This window comes from Gambusia affinis, linkage group LG03 (genome assembly GCF_019740435.1).
Source record: "Gambusia affinis linkage group LG03, SWU_Gaff_1.0, whole genome shotgun sequence".
In the NCBI taxonomy this organism is placed as follows: Eukaryota; Metazoa; Chordata; class Actinopteri; order Cyprinodontiformes; family Poeciliidae; genus Gambusia; species Gambusia affinis.
The window spans coordinates 18,186,710-18,208,223 of NC_057870.1; the positions used below are offsets into that span (position 1 = coordinate 18,186,710).

The window sequence follows — 21,514 nt, forward strand, 5'->3', positions numbered from 1 at the left end:
TCGGTACAACACAAAAATCCCATTTGACACAACACAATGAAAGATAATTTATCTGAAATGAAGTCAGTTGCATCGATTTGTTTACTTTTTAGCAATTAATCATTCTGAGCACGGATGTGACAACAGTGGAAAGTGATTGTCCCCTGATAACATAAAGAATCCACTGATAGAAGCAAGTATGGATGGAAAATAAATCAAGAGTACCCTCTGTATTAGTGTATTTTAGATATTATGTAATGTGGTGTAACATTATACCCTTCTTTTGTTGTTATCTTGTTACACTGACTGCAATGGAAACAAACCTACAAATATATTTGTAGGTATGAAAACTCAGATCCAGTCCATTCTGTAGACTTTGGAGAATATAAATAAGCTCTTGATGAGTGTTAGATCTTTTGTTTAATAATAGATATTTGGAAACCATTGTCCTTCTTTGTCCAAAGTAATTTGATTTGATTTTCTTCCTTATTTTTTCTTCATCCATTAGTATGTTATTTTAGCTTGATTATTCATTTGATTTTTGTTTACATTAATTAGAAGTTCCCATTGATTTTTTATGTGACAGAAGATTCTTTTTAGCATTAATCCTAAATAAATATTAACTCTTAAAATTACACAAAATTCTCTTTGCCTCTTGTATTTGTAATGCAGATTTTTAAAATAGGTTTCAGACAAATTCTCTTAGGCTGATTTTTTTTTTTAATATTCTGAAATTGATTGATCCATAAATTTCAATAATGTATATAACCCTGCTACAGGAGATTACTACAAGAATGAATGTTGCTAATTGCTCCACTTTGGAGAGTGCATAGTTAGTTAATCATAAAATGCAAAGTAAGAAAAAGTTACTGGGAGCTTACCATTTATGAAAAATCTTTAGAATTTACTACTTATTTACCAGAGACTTATAATTTAATCTCATCTTGAATTTCATACACCCAGCTGTCACTGCAAGTTGATTAAAACAGCAGCCTGTAATTCTTGGTGTTTTGTTCATAAGCAAATCAATACATTTTGTCTCTCCGACCTGACTGACTCTAGTACCGTTAAGTCTGAAATATTAGCAAGTGCCATTTCTGAAGGTCAACTCCTAAATGAAGTGGAGTTAGAGTCCTGATTTATTTTCTGAGTATAAATAGAACTAATTTTATCTGATCCAGTAAGGAAGTCAATGTACTGAAGATGCTACTTCTCCCAGCCTGAAACATCTACTGTTGTTTACCAGACTGATGCCAAGTAGCAAATCCCCATTTGTGTTTGTTTTTTTTTTACTGAAGAAAAACTAATTATTATTATAAGGGCACAGATTTACAAAACTAGATTTCCTTTTTTTCCCCCAGGCACTTGGTTATGGGAGAAAATGATCAGATAGTTCTGACTTTAAAGCAAATGTTCCTCTCATAACTTTGAGATTAAGTCAGAATTATGAAATACAAAACACTTTATTGATACCAAATATAAATTAAAGCTTATTCAAAAAATTGTAAATTCTGGTGGTTGGTGGGAGGAAGGTTCTCCTGTAGCAGTCTGTATTTCAGTGGTTTTGAAGTAGCCTCTCACTGAAGACACTCTGTTATTGTAAAGCTGTTTTATTAAGAGGAGTCTCAGAGCAATCAATGACTGTATTTTTATTAACAACTCCAATTGTAATTTTATTGTTATTAATTACATTTTTCAGCGGCCCCAATCCTCTTCCATTTTTGGCACTAGTTATATTTGCACATTCTGATTTCCGATCCATTTCCGCTGAGTCTTTTATTAGGTGAAACATCAATAGCTAGAGTGAGTGTAGGAAGCCCTTTAATGTGCTAAGTATTACAGCTTAGCACATTTTTCCTGTATAACAGCCTGTTTCATAGTCGCAGTAATATAAATTAAGCTGAATTGTCAGGTCCGGACAGGTTCACCTTGAGATACCTCCAGCTACAGCATGCAGCGCTGCAACATCGCCCTCTTTTGCTCCGGACTAAAAATGACATGTCTGCTTTTGTCAGCGACAACCAGACCAGTCAGACAGTCGTTGGTTCGCCTGTAGTATTTGCAAGCAACAACCAACCGCCTGAATGTAGATCCGCATGGGCTGCTACTACTGCTCCATCTCTCTAAAAAACCCGGCGGAATCATAAGATACGGATCCCAGGATGGTGTTAGTGCATGTAGGATATCTGGTTCTTCCCGTATTCGGCTCAGTAAGAAACAGAGGTACGGTATTAGTATTCACATCGATCCAAAACGTGTGCCCTGTTTATCTTAATATTCACTGCAGCTGTTGGCTAGCCGTCGCGTTAGCTTCTGTTAGCTTCGAATTAACGGTCAAGCTTTTCCTGACGACGACCCGAACCGCGCCGGTACTTTTATAATTCGGGTTGTTATAGATTAGCGAGACTTATCGAATGATGATTTGTCTGAGATAACTTCGTGATAAAAACCTGTTAGAAAGGAAATGCCCTTGCTACAGATAAGCTAACTGTCTCGTTGGCTCCGGCTATTTCCTGGAACGGAAACATTTGCCACAAAGGGTTCCACATGTTTAGAGAGTGCGGCTCGAAATGCGATGCATTAGCACAACCAGCTGTGCTTGATAATGTATTTATCAATAGTTTTTTTTATCCTCAGCTTGTTATCTAATTTTCACGACCTAATCTGTCGTGTATTAGCAGTGTTAAAATACCGCAAAATAGACGTAGCCTCTCCAGCCAGTCAGCTTAGCTATGCCTGGATGATGTCATTTGAAGATCATCCGCTCCTGCCGGCGCTAACAGATTTCACACCACGATTCGGCTAATTGCTACCAGTGTTAATTGGTCAGCGTACAAATCAATGCGTGGAGAGAGCATAGATATCCTATCAATCAGCCCTGTCCGCCGTTTCTTTTTGATTTGCTAATTGAGGAATCCAGCAGCTGCTTGTCTGAAGCTGCAGAGCTGCAAACATAACCCAAATCTGCGCTCACATAGCAGAGATGCATTTATAAAGCTACAGTGTAACATTAATTTTACAACAGTGGCATCAGTGATTTCATTGTGCTTTTATTTCTGTTCTTATTTCCCTGTTTCATAGTATGGAGGCTGGCTCTACATTCTGCATTTATCAGATCTTTGTCGTCCCCCCCATTGTGTAGCTAATGATCATCTGCTGCTGTGTGGTGTGGCGTGGCCTCTGCCTGTTCTCTGCATTTAGCTGTATTGTGACTCCCTTCTTCATTTCCTCTTTCCATCAGAAGACGACATTGGTATTAAAAGCACCCCTTCCCGAGATGTATTCAGCTATAGACTGTTTCATGTTAAGCAGACTAAAACTATAGCTAACACCTAGAACACAGCACCTTGTTTTGTCTTTTTTTCTGTCAAATTGCTGTAGCACTGAGTAAACATTATAGCTCCTTTCTAGATATCAGTTGAATGTCATTGTGTACCTCCCATCCAGTCTTGTTAGACAACATGCTGTAAATTCCTGTAAAGTGGATACATTTTGCATGATCTCAAAGTACTGCACTTGCATTGTTGAACACCAGAATTTGGCTCATCCTCCTTCTTTTCTCACAAGGTGCAATGTACATTATCAAACCAACCTGCGATTGACAAAGCAGTTATGCAAATTGGAACCATGTGCATGCAATTTCCTCCTGCCATGTGACTTAAGGTACACTGCACCTGCACACAGCAACCTACCATAACCGTCTCCATTTTTTGTGTAATCTTTTTGTTCCCTTTTGCAAAATTTCAAGCTTTGAATCACACTGAATCGTCAGGGCCCTTTGTGGGCATGTTAAATTTTTCAATATGAAGTTGGAAAACATGCTTACTGGTGGTTCATCACTTTCAAATTTACCCCACTAACATAAAACCAAAATGCTATCCATTTCACAGGGATGCCTATTTTTTCCTGCACTGCTAAAGAGATCCTCTTATTATTAATAACGTCTTTATTGTTTGGTTGTGGTCTCTCTTTACCTTTTGTTCTGGTAATAGTACTTTCAGTGCATGGTCACATTTATGATTCATAATTATTTTTGTTTATGTTTTTTCTACATTGACTAGTGAAAATCCAATGTAATCTTTCTGTAGTAAAGATGTACCCTTGCTGTACTGAAATCATGTGCTGTAGCCAACACGTCTGCTCATTGGATGCTGCTTTTGTTCTTTTTTTAACCCTATATGGAGCATGGTGGGCCTTGCCTTCAATCTATGTTGTTTAGTTTTGTTGCATGGTTTTATACTATTACAAACAAACAAGGAAAAAAAAAATACACAAATTCCACATATACTAATATTTTTCAATAAAGAATATAGTGTTTATCCTAACCTTCAGTGTGCTTCTTGCTGATTTCCATTTATTCCCCCCATCCCCCCTTTTGCCTTGTCCCTACCTGCCCCTCTCCCCTCCACCCCATCCCCTCCACCCCCCCTCAACCACCTCCTCTCCTGCTATGACAAAGATAGACGATTTCCACGCTTCCTCCATCACAGGGCCTGAATGAGTCTATCTGCTGTCATTCATGGTGATCGTTTTCACTGAGCTGCTTGAAAACGCAGTGTGCTGTTTGCAGTCTAGACTCGACCCGCGGCAGCAAGTTCAACCTCTTGTCTGCCTGGCTGTACTGACAAACTACCAAGCTGAAACAAAGATGTTTTTATTCTATTTTTTTTTTTTCCCGGAGGCACACGTCGCTTTTTAAGCCGACTGCCAGCAAATGCAATGTAGACTTTGCCTAGAAATGTTTCCAAAACACCTGTCAAGGAAAAGACTGGTGTGATTCTATGTGCAAACTTTCATTTTTGTTAAAATCAAAAGTATGTTAAATCTGCTCCCCAATGGGTGAACAAAAGTAATTTAGCTGAAATTATCCTTATAGCTGCAAATCGTCTGTATGTATGAATCAAAAAGTCTTTACTTTAGGCAGAGTATAACCCAGCCTGCAATTTTCCTCCCTTATTTTCCAGACAGCAGTCTGTTCTCTGTATCTGCCAAATAGCTGTGGTGGGAGAGCTGGAAAAAGGCATTCAAACTATTTCCTCTTAACTACTGAATGGAAAAACAATGTAGTCATAGTGTAAGACAAAGAAGACGGGGTAGATTGTATTGAAGGACTCTTCCACTGTGGAAAATCAGTATTGATCATGACAATGTTTTTAACAGTAAATGTATTTTTATGGTTATGATGAAAGTGCGGATTATAACCCAAGTAATCCACATATACAAAAGAACCTGAACAAGTTTGTCCATACATCAAGTCAAAGAATGGTCCAGGAACACTGGCGGTTCCAGCAACCAGTCAAAATGTAGGAAATTTGAAGTATGAGTTGGGATGGCATTGGAGTTGAACATAAAATACGTCATATAGTTTCACTATATTCAGCAGTAATATAGGGGCACATCCAAAAAAAAAAAAAAAAAAAAAAAAAAAAGAATAGAAATTCAAGGTGCTACTGATATAAGTAAGTTTTTAAAATGAGTGCTTATGTAGCCTCTCTTTCTGATGGTACCCTGGACAACTGACAATATGACCAAAAAAAAAAAAAAAATAATGAATCCACCATTTTAAAGGAAACAAACATTAAACACACTTATCTACAGGCTTGGCCCATAATACTTTTTTTTTGGTAATGGCAGCTATAAGATGTTTCTTGTATGTGTGAAGTAATCACACATTATTTAGGAGTGATTTTGACCTTTGACATTCTTCCACATAAAATTCTTCAAATCATGAATGTCCTTTTGCCTTATCTGTGCATTAGAGTTGCGTGTAAGTTATGTAAGTTTTCCACTGAATTCAAGTAAAGGCTTGACAATATCAAAAAAATCTTGCTATGATTTTGTAGAACACTTGTGATAAATCCTAATTTTCTGTTGTGCTGCTTTCAACATTGACTGCTGTCATCATGTCATCATCCAACATCCTGAATATAACGGCATAAAAACACAAAATTGTGATATTTTGAGAATAATGATGAACAGATTGCTAATCTATTGTGCAGCTCTAAAACAAGCTAGGTAATAGAAGACTTTTCTGGCAGCTTTATTAGTTTTCAGAAACTAGTTGATTATTTTCTTGTTGAAAAATCCACTCACATTTTATTTTCAGATTCTTATCAAGTAAGTGTATTTATCTGTTCCTCTGTTCATTCCTTCAGTAACATAAAACCTGCCAGGGACACATCCTGAAAAACAAACCAGACTTTTCTTCGTCAGTGGAGTCTAGAGCAGTGAGTGCATAGAGATGCTATTTTTGTTGAGCTCATTTGTTATCATTTCCTTGTTGATTCCAGGCCTTTCAAAAACTTTGCGTGGTCCTTGCATTTTGTATTCAACCTTTTTGGTTATTCTTTTCACTTTGTAGGAGAATGTGTGAGGACCCTCTGGTCATATCTGGTTTATGGTGAAATTATGCCCTTTCCGCTGCCAGATTGTAACTCCAACAGAACTCGCTGGAGTTTAGAAATACTTCTCTAACCAAAGCCTTCAGTATAATTTGCAACAAGATTTCAAAAATTCTTAGTATGATCCTTTTTTTTTTTTTTACCAATTATTTTCATGCTCTTCATTCTCTTTTGACCAAAGCTGACAGATAAGATACATTTTTATTCATTATGATTTGGAAATAAATCAGGGGTCTTAATATATTAACTCGCAGAAAAATGATTGATGCCAGATTTCAGCTGCTAAGTTTGTTATTGCCTTTTTGCAACTTGGTTTACTACTTTCTTATGTCATTCTACTATATTATGGACAATTTATGGACTATTTTGTTTTAGCTTCCTTATATGTGTGAATTACTTGGATTATTGCCAACATCTGGTATTAATTTAATGTCAATAGGCCAATTAATGTATTTTCTGTGGAAAAATGTAATCTTAACAGTTATTTTCAACAACAATGGATATTGCCTGGTTAATTTGATTAAAAATACTCTCAAAAAAACCCAGTGAGATGCACACAGAAATACCTGACCGTATTTCTTAGAGCCAGAGAGGTAATAATGTTTTATTGGGTTCGCTAACCTACTGTCAGGTGCAGAATTTATGCAAGGTGAATCACATTGAAGACATCACCTGTACACCATCTCTTTCCTCTTCTGAATCAGAAGACCGGAGGTGATAACATGAGTCGGTAGAAAGAAAGAAAAGCTCACGTTTTCTGTGCAAGACCAAAAATGGGTTATCATTTTCATGGTACTTGTGGTAACCATCATTTTTCTTCCCAACCAGAAGTAATTTTCACCCTAGGTAAGACGTAGGGCTCCATGAACATGCTACATCACACACAAAGCGACACCACATTTCACTCACAATTAATTCCAACTTGTTTCTTCCTTTAGACTCCTGACAAGTTCTTCGTATCCTCCACAGGAACCCATTTTAACCGGCAGCAGCAGCAACAGCAGCAGCACAGCCATGCTACCTCTTGCCGGCACTTCCAGTTAGGTCCTCAGGCCCCTCTGCCCATGGACTTCCCAATGCCCCATCCAGGGCAACCGCAGTCAGGCATGAACCCCCACCTGGCCCCTCCTGGCCACCAGCACGGTCCTCCGCTCCACCCACCTCTCAACCCGCTGCCCGCTCCGCAATTCCAGGACATCCCCGGCCCGCCCTTCCTACCTCAGGCATTACACCAGCAATACCTCCTCCAGCAGCAGATCCTCGAGGCTCAGCACCGACACATTCTGCCGCCATCCAGGTATCTAAAGAAAAGTTTGGTGCGAAATAAAAAGAAACAATGGGGGCTAAACCGGTTTATACCTACTAAGCAAAATTCACCTTTTTTACACTTTTATTCTTCCTTTTGGGCCTTGAGAACAACAAAAGTGCTTAAAAAACACCCAGCTGCTTTTTAGGAAAGAAGTTAATGTTTTGTGGTGTGTGGAAAATGAGCCATTTGAAAAACCTCTTGATTGTCAAGGCACCATGCCCTTACCTAACAATCCAAGCTGAGCTCCAGCACTTTTACTTACACTGTATGCACTGTACAATGGCTGCTGGACAAGACAAATGTTTTGCTGTTGAATTACTATTCAGAAACTATTTGCTGCATTCTTGTTGGTTGAGCAGGAGGCTCCACTTCTGATTTTCAAAGATATGCTGCTGTGTAATTGCACATCTGTTTGCAATTATTTTCATGTGTGAATGTCAAAGTTGAGACAGAGGGGCAAAGCCAGCAGCATTGACAAGAGACAAACCCAAAACATCTCATTCTGAAAGGAGATCAAAATAGACTGAACTGACCAGACGTTTCGTTTTCTAAGAATTATTTTGTGCAAAAAAAATGAAATGAACATGTTTTGTATAGTCCATAGACATCAAGGAAGGAAAATAGGTCACATTTTATGGAGAATAAGAGTCAAATGCTTGGTTTCTTTCCTTTAGTAGACGTACCCCAGAGAGAGTCCCTCACCAGCCACACAGACTGCGTCCAGGCTATGAGTTTGGTCCTCCTCTTCATGTCCCTCCTCAGCCAGTGGTGCAGCAGCCTCGCTACCTGGCTGAGGGGACCGACTGGTGAGCAGCGCATTTTATTATTTGGCTTCAAGTGGTGGTCTTAAACTGCTTTACTGGAGCGCCAGAGTCCTGCAATGTTTAGATGTCTCTCTGCCTCAGAGAGCCAATATGAGCTAACTAGTGGAGCTCTGTAATACAAATGTGGAGGACAAGGGACATATATAGAAGTTTCAGGAATGCAGTTTGAGACCCCTGGCTTAAAAAGTAAAAAACAATGTAAGGAAATGGAGATTTACTGGTATAGCCGACGACTACCTGGATAAATGGTTGCTATGGAGAAGTCCACAGATTGTTCAAACTATAAATATTTAGGTGAGGAGCTATTGATTTTTTAAAGATATTCCTTATGAAGCTTGATAGACATCTGCCCTACTTAAAGTATATGTTCTCTTTTCTTTTCTATTTTAAAGAGTTATGATAGATTTTTTATTTAGCATATTTGTACCCACCTCATACAGGAAGCCATACTTATTTAAACTAATTTAATTACTAATTAAACATTCCTAGAGATTCTTTTCAACTAAAAACAGCATACATTTAAAAAACAATTTATTTTATATGAATTTTAAGGAAATGTTTTGTCAGTAATAGAGTTTTCCCCCACATTTACAAACATATTCAAATTAAAGGTAGGATTTTTCTAACTTTTATTATTTCATATTAAGCTACTACAAAAAAGCTGAGAGTGTTTATCAATAATTTAATTCCTTATTATATTTCTGCCATCCCTATATTAGGTTTTACTTCTTTCAGCCATCTTTTCTTTTTCTTCTGACTGGAGCTGTACAGTTCTGTAACTGTCAAACACAACTGTTTTAATTTCTTATACCTTTTATTATAATTGGGATGTAGTTTTACTTTGTTTTACATTTACTATTTGTGTTGATTGCATTTATTGATAGAATTTGTGTAGTTAAGTCATTTCAACCTTGTTTTGTGTAACCTTTGTTTGTTTCAGTCAGGACAAATTATTCATTGTCCAGATGAAAAATAGCCTTTTAGCTAATTCTGGTGCATTTACCGAAATGTTAATTCCCATTAATTAACATATACAGATGTATTTAATTTATCCCTACCAAATAAATTGAATTTCAAATTTCACTGCATCAGCAAGTGAAATATTAGGATTACCTGGAAGCAACATTTCAGGCGATGTGTGTTCAATCTCTACCAGCAGCCACCAATACATTTAGCAAACAAATGGACTTTTATGGCCCTAATAATGTAGATCTTAGTGACTAATATGCTACCCTCTTGCTGCTCTCTACACTTGTAAAAGAGGTAATTATTTTTTTTTTTATGGTTTAGTAATAAAAGACAAACCATACTGAAAGAGGTGCAAACATCCTGACAGGATAAAAAGTCAGAAGTGAACAAAATGTCAGCTAATTGTGCTCGCTCTAATGAAAAGACTTTCCATTTTTAGTTTTTTTTTAATGGACTACTATTTTAATCAAAATCTGTTTTAATAAATTTCTATTTACTAAATATATCACAGTCTTTAATCACAATTTATTGAAACCTATAAAATGCAGAGTGAGCAGCTGGTAAATGACTTTGGCTTTCCTTCAGGGATCTCAGTGTGGACGCTGGGCTGCCCCCCCACCAGTACCACATCCACCCGCTGCCGCAGCACTATCAGCACTACTTGACCTCCCCCAGGATGCACCACTTCCCCAGAAACAATGCCTCAACACAAGTGGTGAGAACCCCCCCTCACCCCGGTCTCTCTGCAATAAATCATCTCCGTCTCTGTGAACCTTCACCGATTCTCATTTTGCTTTCTGAGCTGAAGCTCAGCAGCCGGAGAGGACCAGCGTCAGATTTCTGCTGTGGAGCTGATCCAGCTTCTTTTATCTGTCACTTTTTAGGTCGTCCATGAGATCAGAAACTACCCGTATCCCCAGTTGCACTTGCTGGCTCTGCAGAGTCTCAACCCTTCCCGGCACGCCTCCGCCGTCAGAGAGAGCTATGAGGTCTGTGCAGCTTCTCCCTCTCTCTCTCTGCCTCAGACACACAGGACTCCAGTAATTAATCACTGTTTTCTCTGTAATCAATGATCTTCAGTTTTTAACAGATTTTTTTCTATAATTATTTTCAAGCAATCTGTTCTTTTCAGACCAGGGATACAAAACTCATTTTAATTTTGGGCCATAACACGATCATGAACGTTGTGACAGAATGTATTGATAACAAACTGATAAAATATTAACAAAAAGCTGTCTCCGCAAGTAACTTTCACATTCAGTAACTTCTTAGAATTAAACGATGAACATCTTGTCACACTGATCAGTCCCTCCAGAATTTCAAAACAGAATTATTTTGTGCTTTTTCTTGCAATCAAAATCACTGATTTTGTGGAGCCAATTTAGAAATATTTGCAAGAAAATTTGCGATAATTGCACTTATGTAAGAGTAAATGTGAATTGATCATGGACTTGACATCAATTAAGGCTGATGTAGCGGTGTAGCAGAAGAAAAAAATACTGCCACCTGCAGGTTGGAGGTGGCATCACTAAAACCAAATGTTTTTGACAATTTTTTTGGGAAAATCTACAGTAAACTCATAACGACGCATTAATGCGAAAAACTGTGGGGATCTGTTGATTTTAGAGGAATTCCTGTTTTTGAGGAATTGTAAAAAACTAGACGGGCAGATTGATGTAATTTGGCAGTAAACAGATACAAACTGATTTGATTTGATTGGTAAAATCAAATCAAGCCTGTTATTGTGAAGGTTCTATTTATGTGTCCCTCTGGAGTCAAGGGGGCCACAAAAACTGTTATGGTGGGCCAGATTTGGCCCCGGGGCCTTGAGTTTGGCACACATGCTTTAAACGGTACAGACTTTAATCTCATAGCATTCATATTCACTTGACAACAGTTTTCTTGTGGCCTCCTTTGCATTCAAAATATTTTGCTATTGTCTTCCTCTTTCTGTTAGATAATAATTAGTTTTTTAATGTTTCTTCATAGGAGCTTCTGCAGCTGGAGGACAGACTGGGCAGCGTGAATCGTGGAGCCGTCCAAACCACCATCGAGAGATTCACTTTCCCCCACAAGTACAAAAAGGTACGACTGGAGGCCCTTTGCAACCTTTTTGATGGTTACCGACAAAGAACTGTGGCCAGAAACAAGCCGCGAAAGAAGGGAACAACAGAGAAAGGCAGCGTTGCTAGTTGGAAGGATCAGAAGGTGAAGAAGAGGGTAGCGACAAAAGGTCACAACTCTTACTGTAGTTCAAAGGTCAACACAATTTCTGTTTGAAATTTAATGAGATGGAGCTGCAGCATTCATAATTTAAGGCGAGGGGGATGAGTCATCCGGCTGTCTGCAGATATGAGCGTGGAGTGAATTTAAAGACACGTCTACACTCAGTCTGACCCAGTTGCTGTGGGAAAAGTGTGAGAATATTAGGTGTGTTTTTTTCTCCTTCTTCTCAAGGAGCTGTGATAAGGTGACTCTTTTAGGAAAACATATCCTACCCTAGCTGACTCAGATCCCCCTGTGGCATCAACACTGCGTCCGTTTAAAAATTAAAGTGTGTTTGCGTGTGCTCTCCTCTCCTCTGCAGAGAATACCGCAAGACCTGAAGATGTGTCTGGATGACGAGGAGCTGGACACAGATGAGAAGTGCACCATTTGTCTGTCGATGCTGGAAGATGGAGAGGATGTAAGGTACAGGAAAACGCTGTTTTTTTTGTTTTCTTTTTTTACAGAGGGATGCTTGGTTTCTATTCATGTGGAACCATCCATCAGTCTGTCCATCAACTCTGCTTTTGTGCAGCTTTCATTTTAAAAACCAAACCGCCGTTTTTATTGTGTGTTTATAATTAAAAAATTGACAAACACAACAGACAACCCTGCAAATTACTACCAGGAGAAATGTGGAATAATGATATAAAACATCTTTAGAAACCCTTTAAAAACCTCATTATGCTCTTATGTGCTAGTTTAGTGCAGACTGGCGTAAGCCTGTCACAATAAGAAATTAATCGAATGAAAAATTAAAGTTGATCATTTCCTTTCTGATGTTCTGTATTTTTGAATGGCAATTTTTTTTCAGAGACTTCATAATATTTTTTATTTGTGGTTTCACTTAAGCATGTTTTTTTTAATTTCTGTTTTATTATTTTGTTGTTTTATTTTGGATAATTAAAATAGCTTCCAGCTGCATTATCTATATATTACTTCAAAATGGTCTTAAAGCAACAATACTGTTGTTCATCCCAAGTACAGCAAATCATTTTTCAAAGGTACAAGGCTTCACTTCTGTGATAAATGTTTGCCAAGCTTGTTTATTAGAATTAAAATCTCTTTGTTTGTCACCAGGTGAAAGTTGTTTTTGGACATTTCCCTCTTTAATATTTTCATTTTGGGTCTAACGTCATGCCATTAACAGAGAGGTGGAGAAAGATGTGGTTTACAGCCCTCAGACCTTATTTATATTCTCACTGGATACAGCTGTCACTTGGTATAAGCAGTTTTTAAGCCTAAATTGGTTCTGCCATCCAACTTCAAAGTATCAGGTATTAAAATCCCATCACAGGATTTTTTTCCCCCCAATTTTTAATGGCATCATGTCTTGAAAATGCTGCCCACAGGAAACATACAGTAAGCATTTCACAAATCACATGATGTGTCTCCAGAGGGAAAGTGACACTGCAGCTTTTTTTGCTTTTTGAAAGACAAAAAAGTCAAGACTTAACAGCAGATAACGCAACAAATTTTCCTGAATAAAACTGTATTTGGTTGTGTTTCAAAGAAGATGGGTTTATTTTTGACCTGACTCCAGACGTAGCGTCCCAAACCCTCTAAACATTGAACTTCTATGTTCATATTTCAGTGGCTATTACAGGGTTGTCAGTGTTTCTCTTTATTTACAACCAAAACTACCCTGAATCTTGGACCTTTTTATCCTAAATAACTTGTTCAACTTTAGCTGCTGAAAGTCAGAAAACGTTTGCTCATACAATCTGAATAACTCTTTTCCACATTTAGACGTCATCAGGTGCCTTTGTGTTAGCAAACTTATATTTAAATTTCTGCCAAAACCAAAAGCTGAAGTGTTTTAACTAGTCGTGTTGAAAAAAGATATGTTTAAAAGATTGATCTTTAGGGAAAAAATAAATACATAAAAATATAACCACAAGTTAAAATGATAACTAGCAGAAAACCTTTATATTTGTAAGACTTTGAGTGAGGCAAAGCAAATAACTATTTGTGGGACAAAAAGGGACAAAAAGCTCCACCTTTGCTACACGGCTCAGTGAGCTGGAGAACAGGCACAAGGGGAAGGCCATTTATATTACGAATATCACATGAAATCATTGGAGTTGTATACACTACCTGTATGTGAGTACATTTTGGTACTCATACATCATTAGAGGGATCCCTTCATTTGAAGTTTGTGGCTGACAATTCAAGAAAACATAATGACTAAAGAAAAAGAAAAGACTGGAGCATCTGGATACATTTTTCAAATGACAAAAAGAGTGAAGCAAAGTGAAATGTTTGCCAGAGATGTATCTCATTCAAGCTATCAAATTAAAAAGTAATTTACATATACAGTAGCTCTTTAGAAGGAACAGCCTGTTTTATAGAGCTATAAAACCTCATTGCGGTTGTCATGAGTTTGAATTCATCCTCAGTTCCTTTGCTGCATGTCTTTCCCCACTTCCTGTCATATTGCTGTCAAATAAAGGCCACTAGTGCAAACAAAGATGTTAGATCAAACAAATAAACATAAAAAAGAAATATAACCTGCTTATTCCAATGGTGAATTATGCTTTCACCAAAGCACAACCAGTTTATTAACATTTTCTAAATTATGTTTGAAACAAAATGATTTCTTTTAAGCTTTTCTTATGAAAACCTGGAAAAACGAGATGTTTAAGACAATAAAATATTTCCACAAAAGCCTTTTGAAAACTTGAAATTTTTTACAAAGCTCAGCATCATGATTAATCAGATTAAAACTGTTTTAACTGATTGACACAGAACTAGTTCTGACCCTGTGTTTTTGCTTCCTTTAGGAGATTACCCTGCATGCACCTTTTCCACCAGGCCTGTGTGGACCAGTGGCTGGCCACCAGCAGGAAATGCCCCATCTGCAGAGTGGACATCGAGACGCAGCTGACTCCTGACAGTTGATGGCTCCTCTTGACTCCTGCAGCTTTAGATGTGGTCTTGTTATTTCTCCATCGTCTCCCCCGGTCGGTCCTTGGGGAAGTCCTGCCAAACACCCCTCTTTCCCTCTGCATCACTCAAAGAGCCTGCCTTCTGAGACAGCTGTGACAGAGGGATCAACAAAGCACACTCAACGTACAACACAACGAGAGACGGGGCGGTTGACGCACAGACAGGTGGCTGGACTGAAGGTCAGTTCAAAAAGGACTTTGCTGGATGTAAAGGTTAGGAGCAGAGACACGTATGGACAGATGTGCTGAGGCTTCACACAACTCTGTCAGATCGTGTACTCCCACTTACATTTCTCCATACAGCTGCCAAGAGAGAGGACGCTCTTGACTGCCAACCTTCCGAGCTCAGTGTGGTGTTTTCGGGCCGTTTCTCTGCCAGTATATCCAAGCCCTCTCTGCCCTCTCCCTCCTAGGCCTGTGAAAAATCCTTTAAGCCGTACTCTGCCCAAGCCCTCACTCAGCACATCTGTACAGAACATTGTCAAATGATTAGCATGAGGTTGTTAGGTGTGAACTCTTGTAGCTGAACGCTTGTGGTGTAATGGAGTATAGTACTGAATAAGTATTTACAGAGTAACAGTGTTGTGTAGCAAGCAAAAAGCCTTTTGGAGAAATATGTCTGTTAAAAAAATAAAAATCCCACAGAGAGGATCTATTGAGTATTCAGCAACGAGAGAAAGAGCTAATTAAAAGAAAAACAAACAAAAAAGGCCAAAAATCCCTCTTTCTTGACTAACATGGTTTTGGATTTACAGTTAGTAGACGCCATCAGAGTTGATGCTGAACCCGCTAACTGCAGGCATGGCTTTCAGTGATGTGCGTAGTGTCGTAGCGGAGCCTCTGCAACCTAGAGCGGAGGCCTCGGATGTGCATGCTGTATGGCAGGCTTGGGCTGTGTCGTTAATATTGTGGAGCAAGTAGAAACAGGAACTGTGTCTGTGCATGTGAACCGTATATTATGATCATTCATAGAGGAGGACAAGAATGCACCCAGTAGCCCCTCACCCATCCCTCACCCTGCTGCTCACCCTGAGTAGACCACGCTTTTGCCTTTAGACGCCGATCTCACACCAGTGTGGCATTTCTCTCCTATTCACCATGTTTAGGATTCAAAGATCTGCGGGTGGATCTGGGTCTAATGGCAATTCCTTCCATAGCCTCCCTCGTGACAAGGCATGGGCCGGTATGAGGTTCTCCCGGTTTGATAAAAGCAAGGAAAAAAGCCACGGTTTCTGGGTTTTAAAAGAAAAAAAAAAAAAGTAGCTCCAACATAATCTAAATGTTTTTATTTCATGAGCATAAATGCAATTATTATTTCCACTGCTGCTAAGATATAACCTCATACTCCTATAGAATTATTGCAATAACTAATAATAATGTTTATGAAATTTTGCTATTGCAAAATGTGCACATATGTGCACACAGACAGTAGGGACACACTCGTGTGTGAACGCTTACCGTCTTTAAAATCAGTGTCAGCTATTTGCACAAAATTTTAATCCGTATCAGCTGTATAAGTTATGATTATGGTCTGGATCCTGAAGCAGTCAAAAATGTTCAGATGAAATTTAAAGTCGGCCCTTAAAAAAGATAAGTGGTGGCATAACTAAACAGTACAGGTGTGATGATACAATCAGCGACATTTGGTTCACCAAAATGAGAGCAATTTTACCAATAATTTCTGTTTTCACTAGTCATAAAGTGTTTAAAATAATTTAAAATCATTGTAATCTATTACACTCTGTTTGACTAGTCCATGTATTGCTGTTTCTGGCAGAGACAGGAAGCTGTAAAGCAGATGTATTGTTGTTAGCTGTTAGCCAGTAGCTAGTTAGCTGTTAGCCAGTAGCTAGTTAGTTACTATTACTATAACCTATTACTTACTGCTTACATATTGTTTGTATCTCATGTCAGTTTCTTTATTTTTTTTCCTGTTTTTACCAAGTATCCAAAATACAGATTAAATCAGTGAATCATAAGATGACATGACAATATTTTTTTTGGAAAACTAAGTAAACAATCCCAAATCACAAACTTTGGTTTAGAGAATCTGAATTCATTGACTCGTCCATTTATTTAGATTTTTATGCTGCTTATGGTGTGGAAAAAAAATTATATAAAATGTATGTGTATATGATATATATTTAAATTAAAACAGGTCAATTAACCCTTTTAAAGCACATTGGCTCTAAAGTGCGTCAAGAAAGATTAAGCAACTGAACTCCAATAAAATCTAACCTTTGATGCTTGCAAATCCCAAGAAATAAGAGAATGACTTGGCATGATACATTTGCATTTGGGAGTATTTCTTCACTTCTTCCATGTAGGATTGGTAAATGTCTGCGTTTGCTCAGTGAGACTGAACCATTTACCAGAACAATTGCACTAATTAATGTAAATGGTGTAGTACAGCTGCTTATCTATTGAGAAATAGTTGTATATCAGGAAATTTTATTTATTTTTAAAGTCAGTTTCATTATTGTTCCAATAAATATAACAAAATACAGTTTTAAGCCCATATTTCCTATATTTCCTATTCCAACACAGTTGGTTTGGTTTATTTTTGTCAATAGACATGCTAATTCTTGTGCAGAGTTTCACCACTCGGGTATTTGTGGCGGGTTTAGCTTTGACCTGGTAAAACGGATTTAATTTCTATTTGAAAAATATGAAATAAAAAGAAACAAAAAAGCTGCTTAAAACATTTTTACCACCTCTGAGCAATTCTTCATGATCTGTGTTAGGATTAGGGGTGATGTCACACAGTGTGCAACTGAAAACACAGTTTTGCTCATAAGTTAAAACAAAAATTTAAGTGCTGCATTATTAAATCTGAATTATTACATTTTGAATTGGTTCTAGTAATATTAGCCATTAGCATGTTTAGTGTGGTTTATTGTACTTAAAAGCAGTCAGTGTGTGTATTCCCTATAATATGGATGCTTAATTTGTCTTTTGACTTTGCCAGAATAACCAGCAACAACAGAGCAACTTTCCTATACTCTGTTTACCCCCCCTGTGATCTGCTTAAAGTCTTGCTCTCTCTTGCTCTCTCACAGCCTGAATGAACCACAGGCAAGCCTCAAAATGTCTGAAAAAATTGCAGTATCTTTACAATTCGATTGCATAGATACTGTAGTACAAGACAATCACTTTTTTAATCACTGCTTCCTTGACATCATTTTACTGAATTACACCGCTCTGATTATTGAAAGTAGATAACTTTCTGACTTAGAAGTTACACCAAATAAGGTTGTTTTGTCTCGTCTGTGGTTTTCAAAATTTGGCAAAATTAAGATTTTTAGGTTTTTAGCTAAAAATAGTCAAATTATGATTAGCAGCTGATTTCTTGATGCATCTCTATACTTGTTTGCTGCTCCGTTCATAGACAAGCACTACTTTTCTTAACGCTAGGAAACGTTTCAGAGAATTCCTATTCTATGCTCAAACATCACCATCACTGGCATTCTCAGTGAAATGGGTTCAATCCGCAGGTATGGTACGATGGAAAATTTTAATGGCATTTAGTGACTTTTCAAAAACCGTGCTATACCGTAAAACCAGAAACCGTCCCATGCCTGCTCATGTCTTGACGGCATTCACGCGAGGCTGATGATGCAGTGCCTGAGTCTCGCCATTCGAGTGACATTTCTATTTCTTATTACCAGAACCTTAATGCCTATCAGACAAGCACATGTGATTACTATATAGAAGTAAATCGCCTCTGTTGTGTATCAGCTCCTTGCATTTCAATCGTAGTTGCTCTGGCTGTTTGAAAACTTATAAAGACAAGACTGTGTGGTGGTGTTACAGGGAATATCTGAACTAGTCTGCCTGTGAAATGTGCTAGAATGTGTACGATTGTCCCCCACCTACTCTCCCTCATGGTGCTTGTGTATGGTATTGCTAGAACTGTAATATGTTCAGTGATAGAAGCTGTTTCTCTGTATCATGCATGAACCATGTTGGCATACTTCACTTGAAGGAGGGTGAAAGGGAGAAAAAAGCCATCCATTTGAAAAATACCAAACAACTGTTCTTAGCATAAATTTTATTTTAATTGTCTTTTTCTTCCATTTCTTTTTTTTGTTTAATTGTATGTTTTATTTGTTTTGTTTTTTTTTCTTTGCTCACCTGCCAATCGGGACATGGTACTAATACGCCAAAACCTTGTCCATTTTAACCATCGTGAAAAAGAAGCTGCAATGCTGCAAAAAACATATTTATTGTTGTTCTAATGTAGCTTGTGTTTTGTAAATGCACTATAATATGGCGTTGCCTGATATTTTGGTTTGGTGGTGTGGGTACTTCTCGTCCGAGGTTTTGTGTTTTCTTTCAGTTCCAAGTATTTTCATGCTTCCTTGTGTACTATTGGAAGGTAACTTGACTGTTTGTGTTGCATTTTTATTTTATTTTATTTACATATGTAACCTCCATCCCCCCCCCAAAAAAGAAATTACAAATACATGAAAATGGAGGTTTTGCTAGTCCACATAGAATGCTGTGATTAAAGATGCCTTAAGTATTTAACAATCATTATTTATTACTAACTGTAGCTAGCTAGCTATTGTGGTGGAATATTTAATGTCTCTGTCTCATAACTTTGCAATTTAATCAATATATTTATTTAAAATAACACAAAATATAAAAAAAAAATACCTCATTATGCATTGGTTGGTGGGGATGCTTGTGCATGCCGTCTGTGTTTTGTTTTTCAAAGGAGAAAAATTAGAAAAGGTGACTGAGGGACTAACCAGCATGGTGCTGTTGATCTAGATTACATTCCATTTATGTCATTTATTGATTTAATCGCTGAATGTTTAAACTTTCTATTTATTTTAATATCACTCCTGCTTCCATCTACCACAGATGTCAGGGTGCAACCCTGTTTGTCTTATAGCTTGCTTTTGTTTTGCTCATAATAATCTGTGATATTTTATTCGATCCTTTGACGATCATATCCCTCTTATCAACATGTCGCTTTTGTAATCATAATTTAGAAACCACATCAGTTGAATTATCTGTTGCTACATATTGCTAGGAGTTGCTTCGTGCGGGATTTATGGGACTTCTCTTACATGCTACCTTGAGCCATTGATCTTTTGAGCAAACTTCTGGTGTTACTGTGGTTTTACAATATAGATGTTTCACACCTTGGTATGATAAGCTAACTGCGTTTTTCGGTGTGCATTTCTTATTAATACTCTACTAATCCTGCAAATTATTCTAACATGTATTGGATTGGAATGAAGCTGACTGGTCTTACTATAATTTCATTTCGTGCTCTCACTGGCCTTACCCTGTGCCCTCCACTGCGTACCCCGGTAACTCCAGGCTGAACTGGACAGTAGCCATAGTATTAACTAAAGCTGATGAACCGGAATGAACAGTAGAACTCAAAGCACAAGCTTTTTAATGCATGTCCTTCTCAGGTTTTCCTATGTGTATGTGGGAGTAGCTCTGTAGACGTGTTTAATATGATGCTGTACCTTCTTGAATATTTCAGATGTTTCTTTGCTGCTGAGAAAAATGTTGATTTTTAACCTGCCAGTGAAAAAGGGAAGTGGCCATCTTTGTACAACACACTGCTGTTTTGCTGTAACCGCGCAATGTTTTATGATCTTGAGTATTTTATAGAAATGTAGAAGTATGTATCAATAATATGAAAGCAATAGCTAAATCTTAATGAAGAGTAACATGATCAGTGAATATTGTGGAAAATCTTTAGATTCACTCTGGGTGGATTTTGTACTGTATTTATTACTAATGATGATGCAAAAAGTTGCATAGCTTAACCCAAACTGTTCTGTCTCTTTTTTATTTATTGTCTTGTATATGATCTTTTTGTATGTGTTTTTCAAATAAACTGCCTAAAATGCTGACAACTAATCAAACATGTGGTGTTTATTATTTATTTATTTATTTTCTGGCTGTTCGGTTATTTAAAAATAATTAAAACAATTCTACATAAGCTCAAAATTAGAAGTAATGTTTTAATTTTACCAACATGTTTATTCTGTCAGATTTAAGTCAGGACTTGAATCTGATTGTGTCAGTTTTTGACACAGTTTTTTTTTGTAAATTGTAAATCAAATCTTTTAAAAAAAAAAAAACAAAAAAACAAAAACCAAAACCCATTATTATTATTATTAAAGTTGCAGGGTTTCCCCCAAAGAGCTTGCTAAGCCTGGTGCTCGAGGCACTAGGGCAGTCGGTCATCCAGCTGCCCGCCATATTTTTTGAGGTAAAACATGTTTAAAGTTGACAGAAAATTTGAAAATATCACTTGATAGTTATGCGTTATTGGAAGATGCTAAGATCAATCCCTAAACACCAATTACAAACTCTTTAAAAAAGACAATTATTTAAAAAATAAATAAAATATTGGGTGATTCAATTATTTTATTAGGGATTCCCCAAAAGTAAATTGTACATATATGACACAATATTTCCTTAATTTGTCACAGGATTTTAAGCTTTTGAGTTTTTAAGGAAGGTCCACTGGGAAAATTGTAAATTTTAAGCTCCAACTGAGTCTGTGAATTGTATATTTGGCTCAGTTTAAGATGAGTTTAAAGAGCTTAAAACACAGAATGGGCTCCTACTGAACAAGTTAAGTTAAAATCAGAAACCTGACACTCCCCTTTTGATATTTATAAAAAAACAACTATTATTTCCCCCCTGTGTTTAAAGTGTTTCTTTCAGTTTGTGCTGGAGTGCGTATAATCCTGCTTTTGTCCAGCAACTTCAATGTGAAGACAAAAAAAGCAGATGACACAAATAAAAGTATGAATTAAATGTTTATTGTGTTTCGCTTAC

At 37.3% G+C, this 21,514-nt stretch overlaps 1 protein-coding gene across 1 annotated transcript; it reads left to right on the top strand.

Moving 5' to 3' along the window:
• The first annotated feature begins 1,881 nt into the window (after nucleotides 1-1,881).
• On the top strand, nucleotides 1,882-20,578 carry rnf165b (ring finger protein 165b). Its single transcript, XM_044110557.1, has 8 exons — nucleotides 1,882-2,202; nucleotides 7,350-7,677; nucleotides 8,364-8,495; nucleotides 10,068-10,197; nucleotides 10,367-10,471; nucleotides 11,472-11,567; nucleotides 12,070-12,173; nucleotides 14,531-20,578. The coding sequence occupies exons 1-8, from the start codon at nucleotides 2,142-2,144 to the stop codon at nucleotides 14,646-14,648; spliced, it is 1,074 nt and encodes a 357-aa protein (XP_043966492.1). The 5' UTR covers nucleotides 1,882-2,141; the 3' UTR covers nucleotides 14,649-20,578.
• The last annotated feature ends 936 nt before the right edge of the window (nucleotides 20,579-21,514 follow it).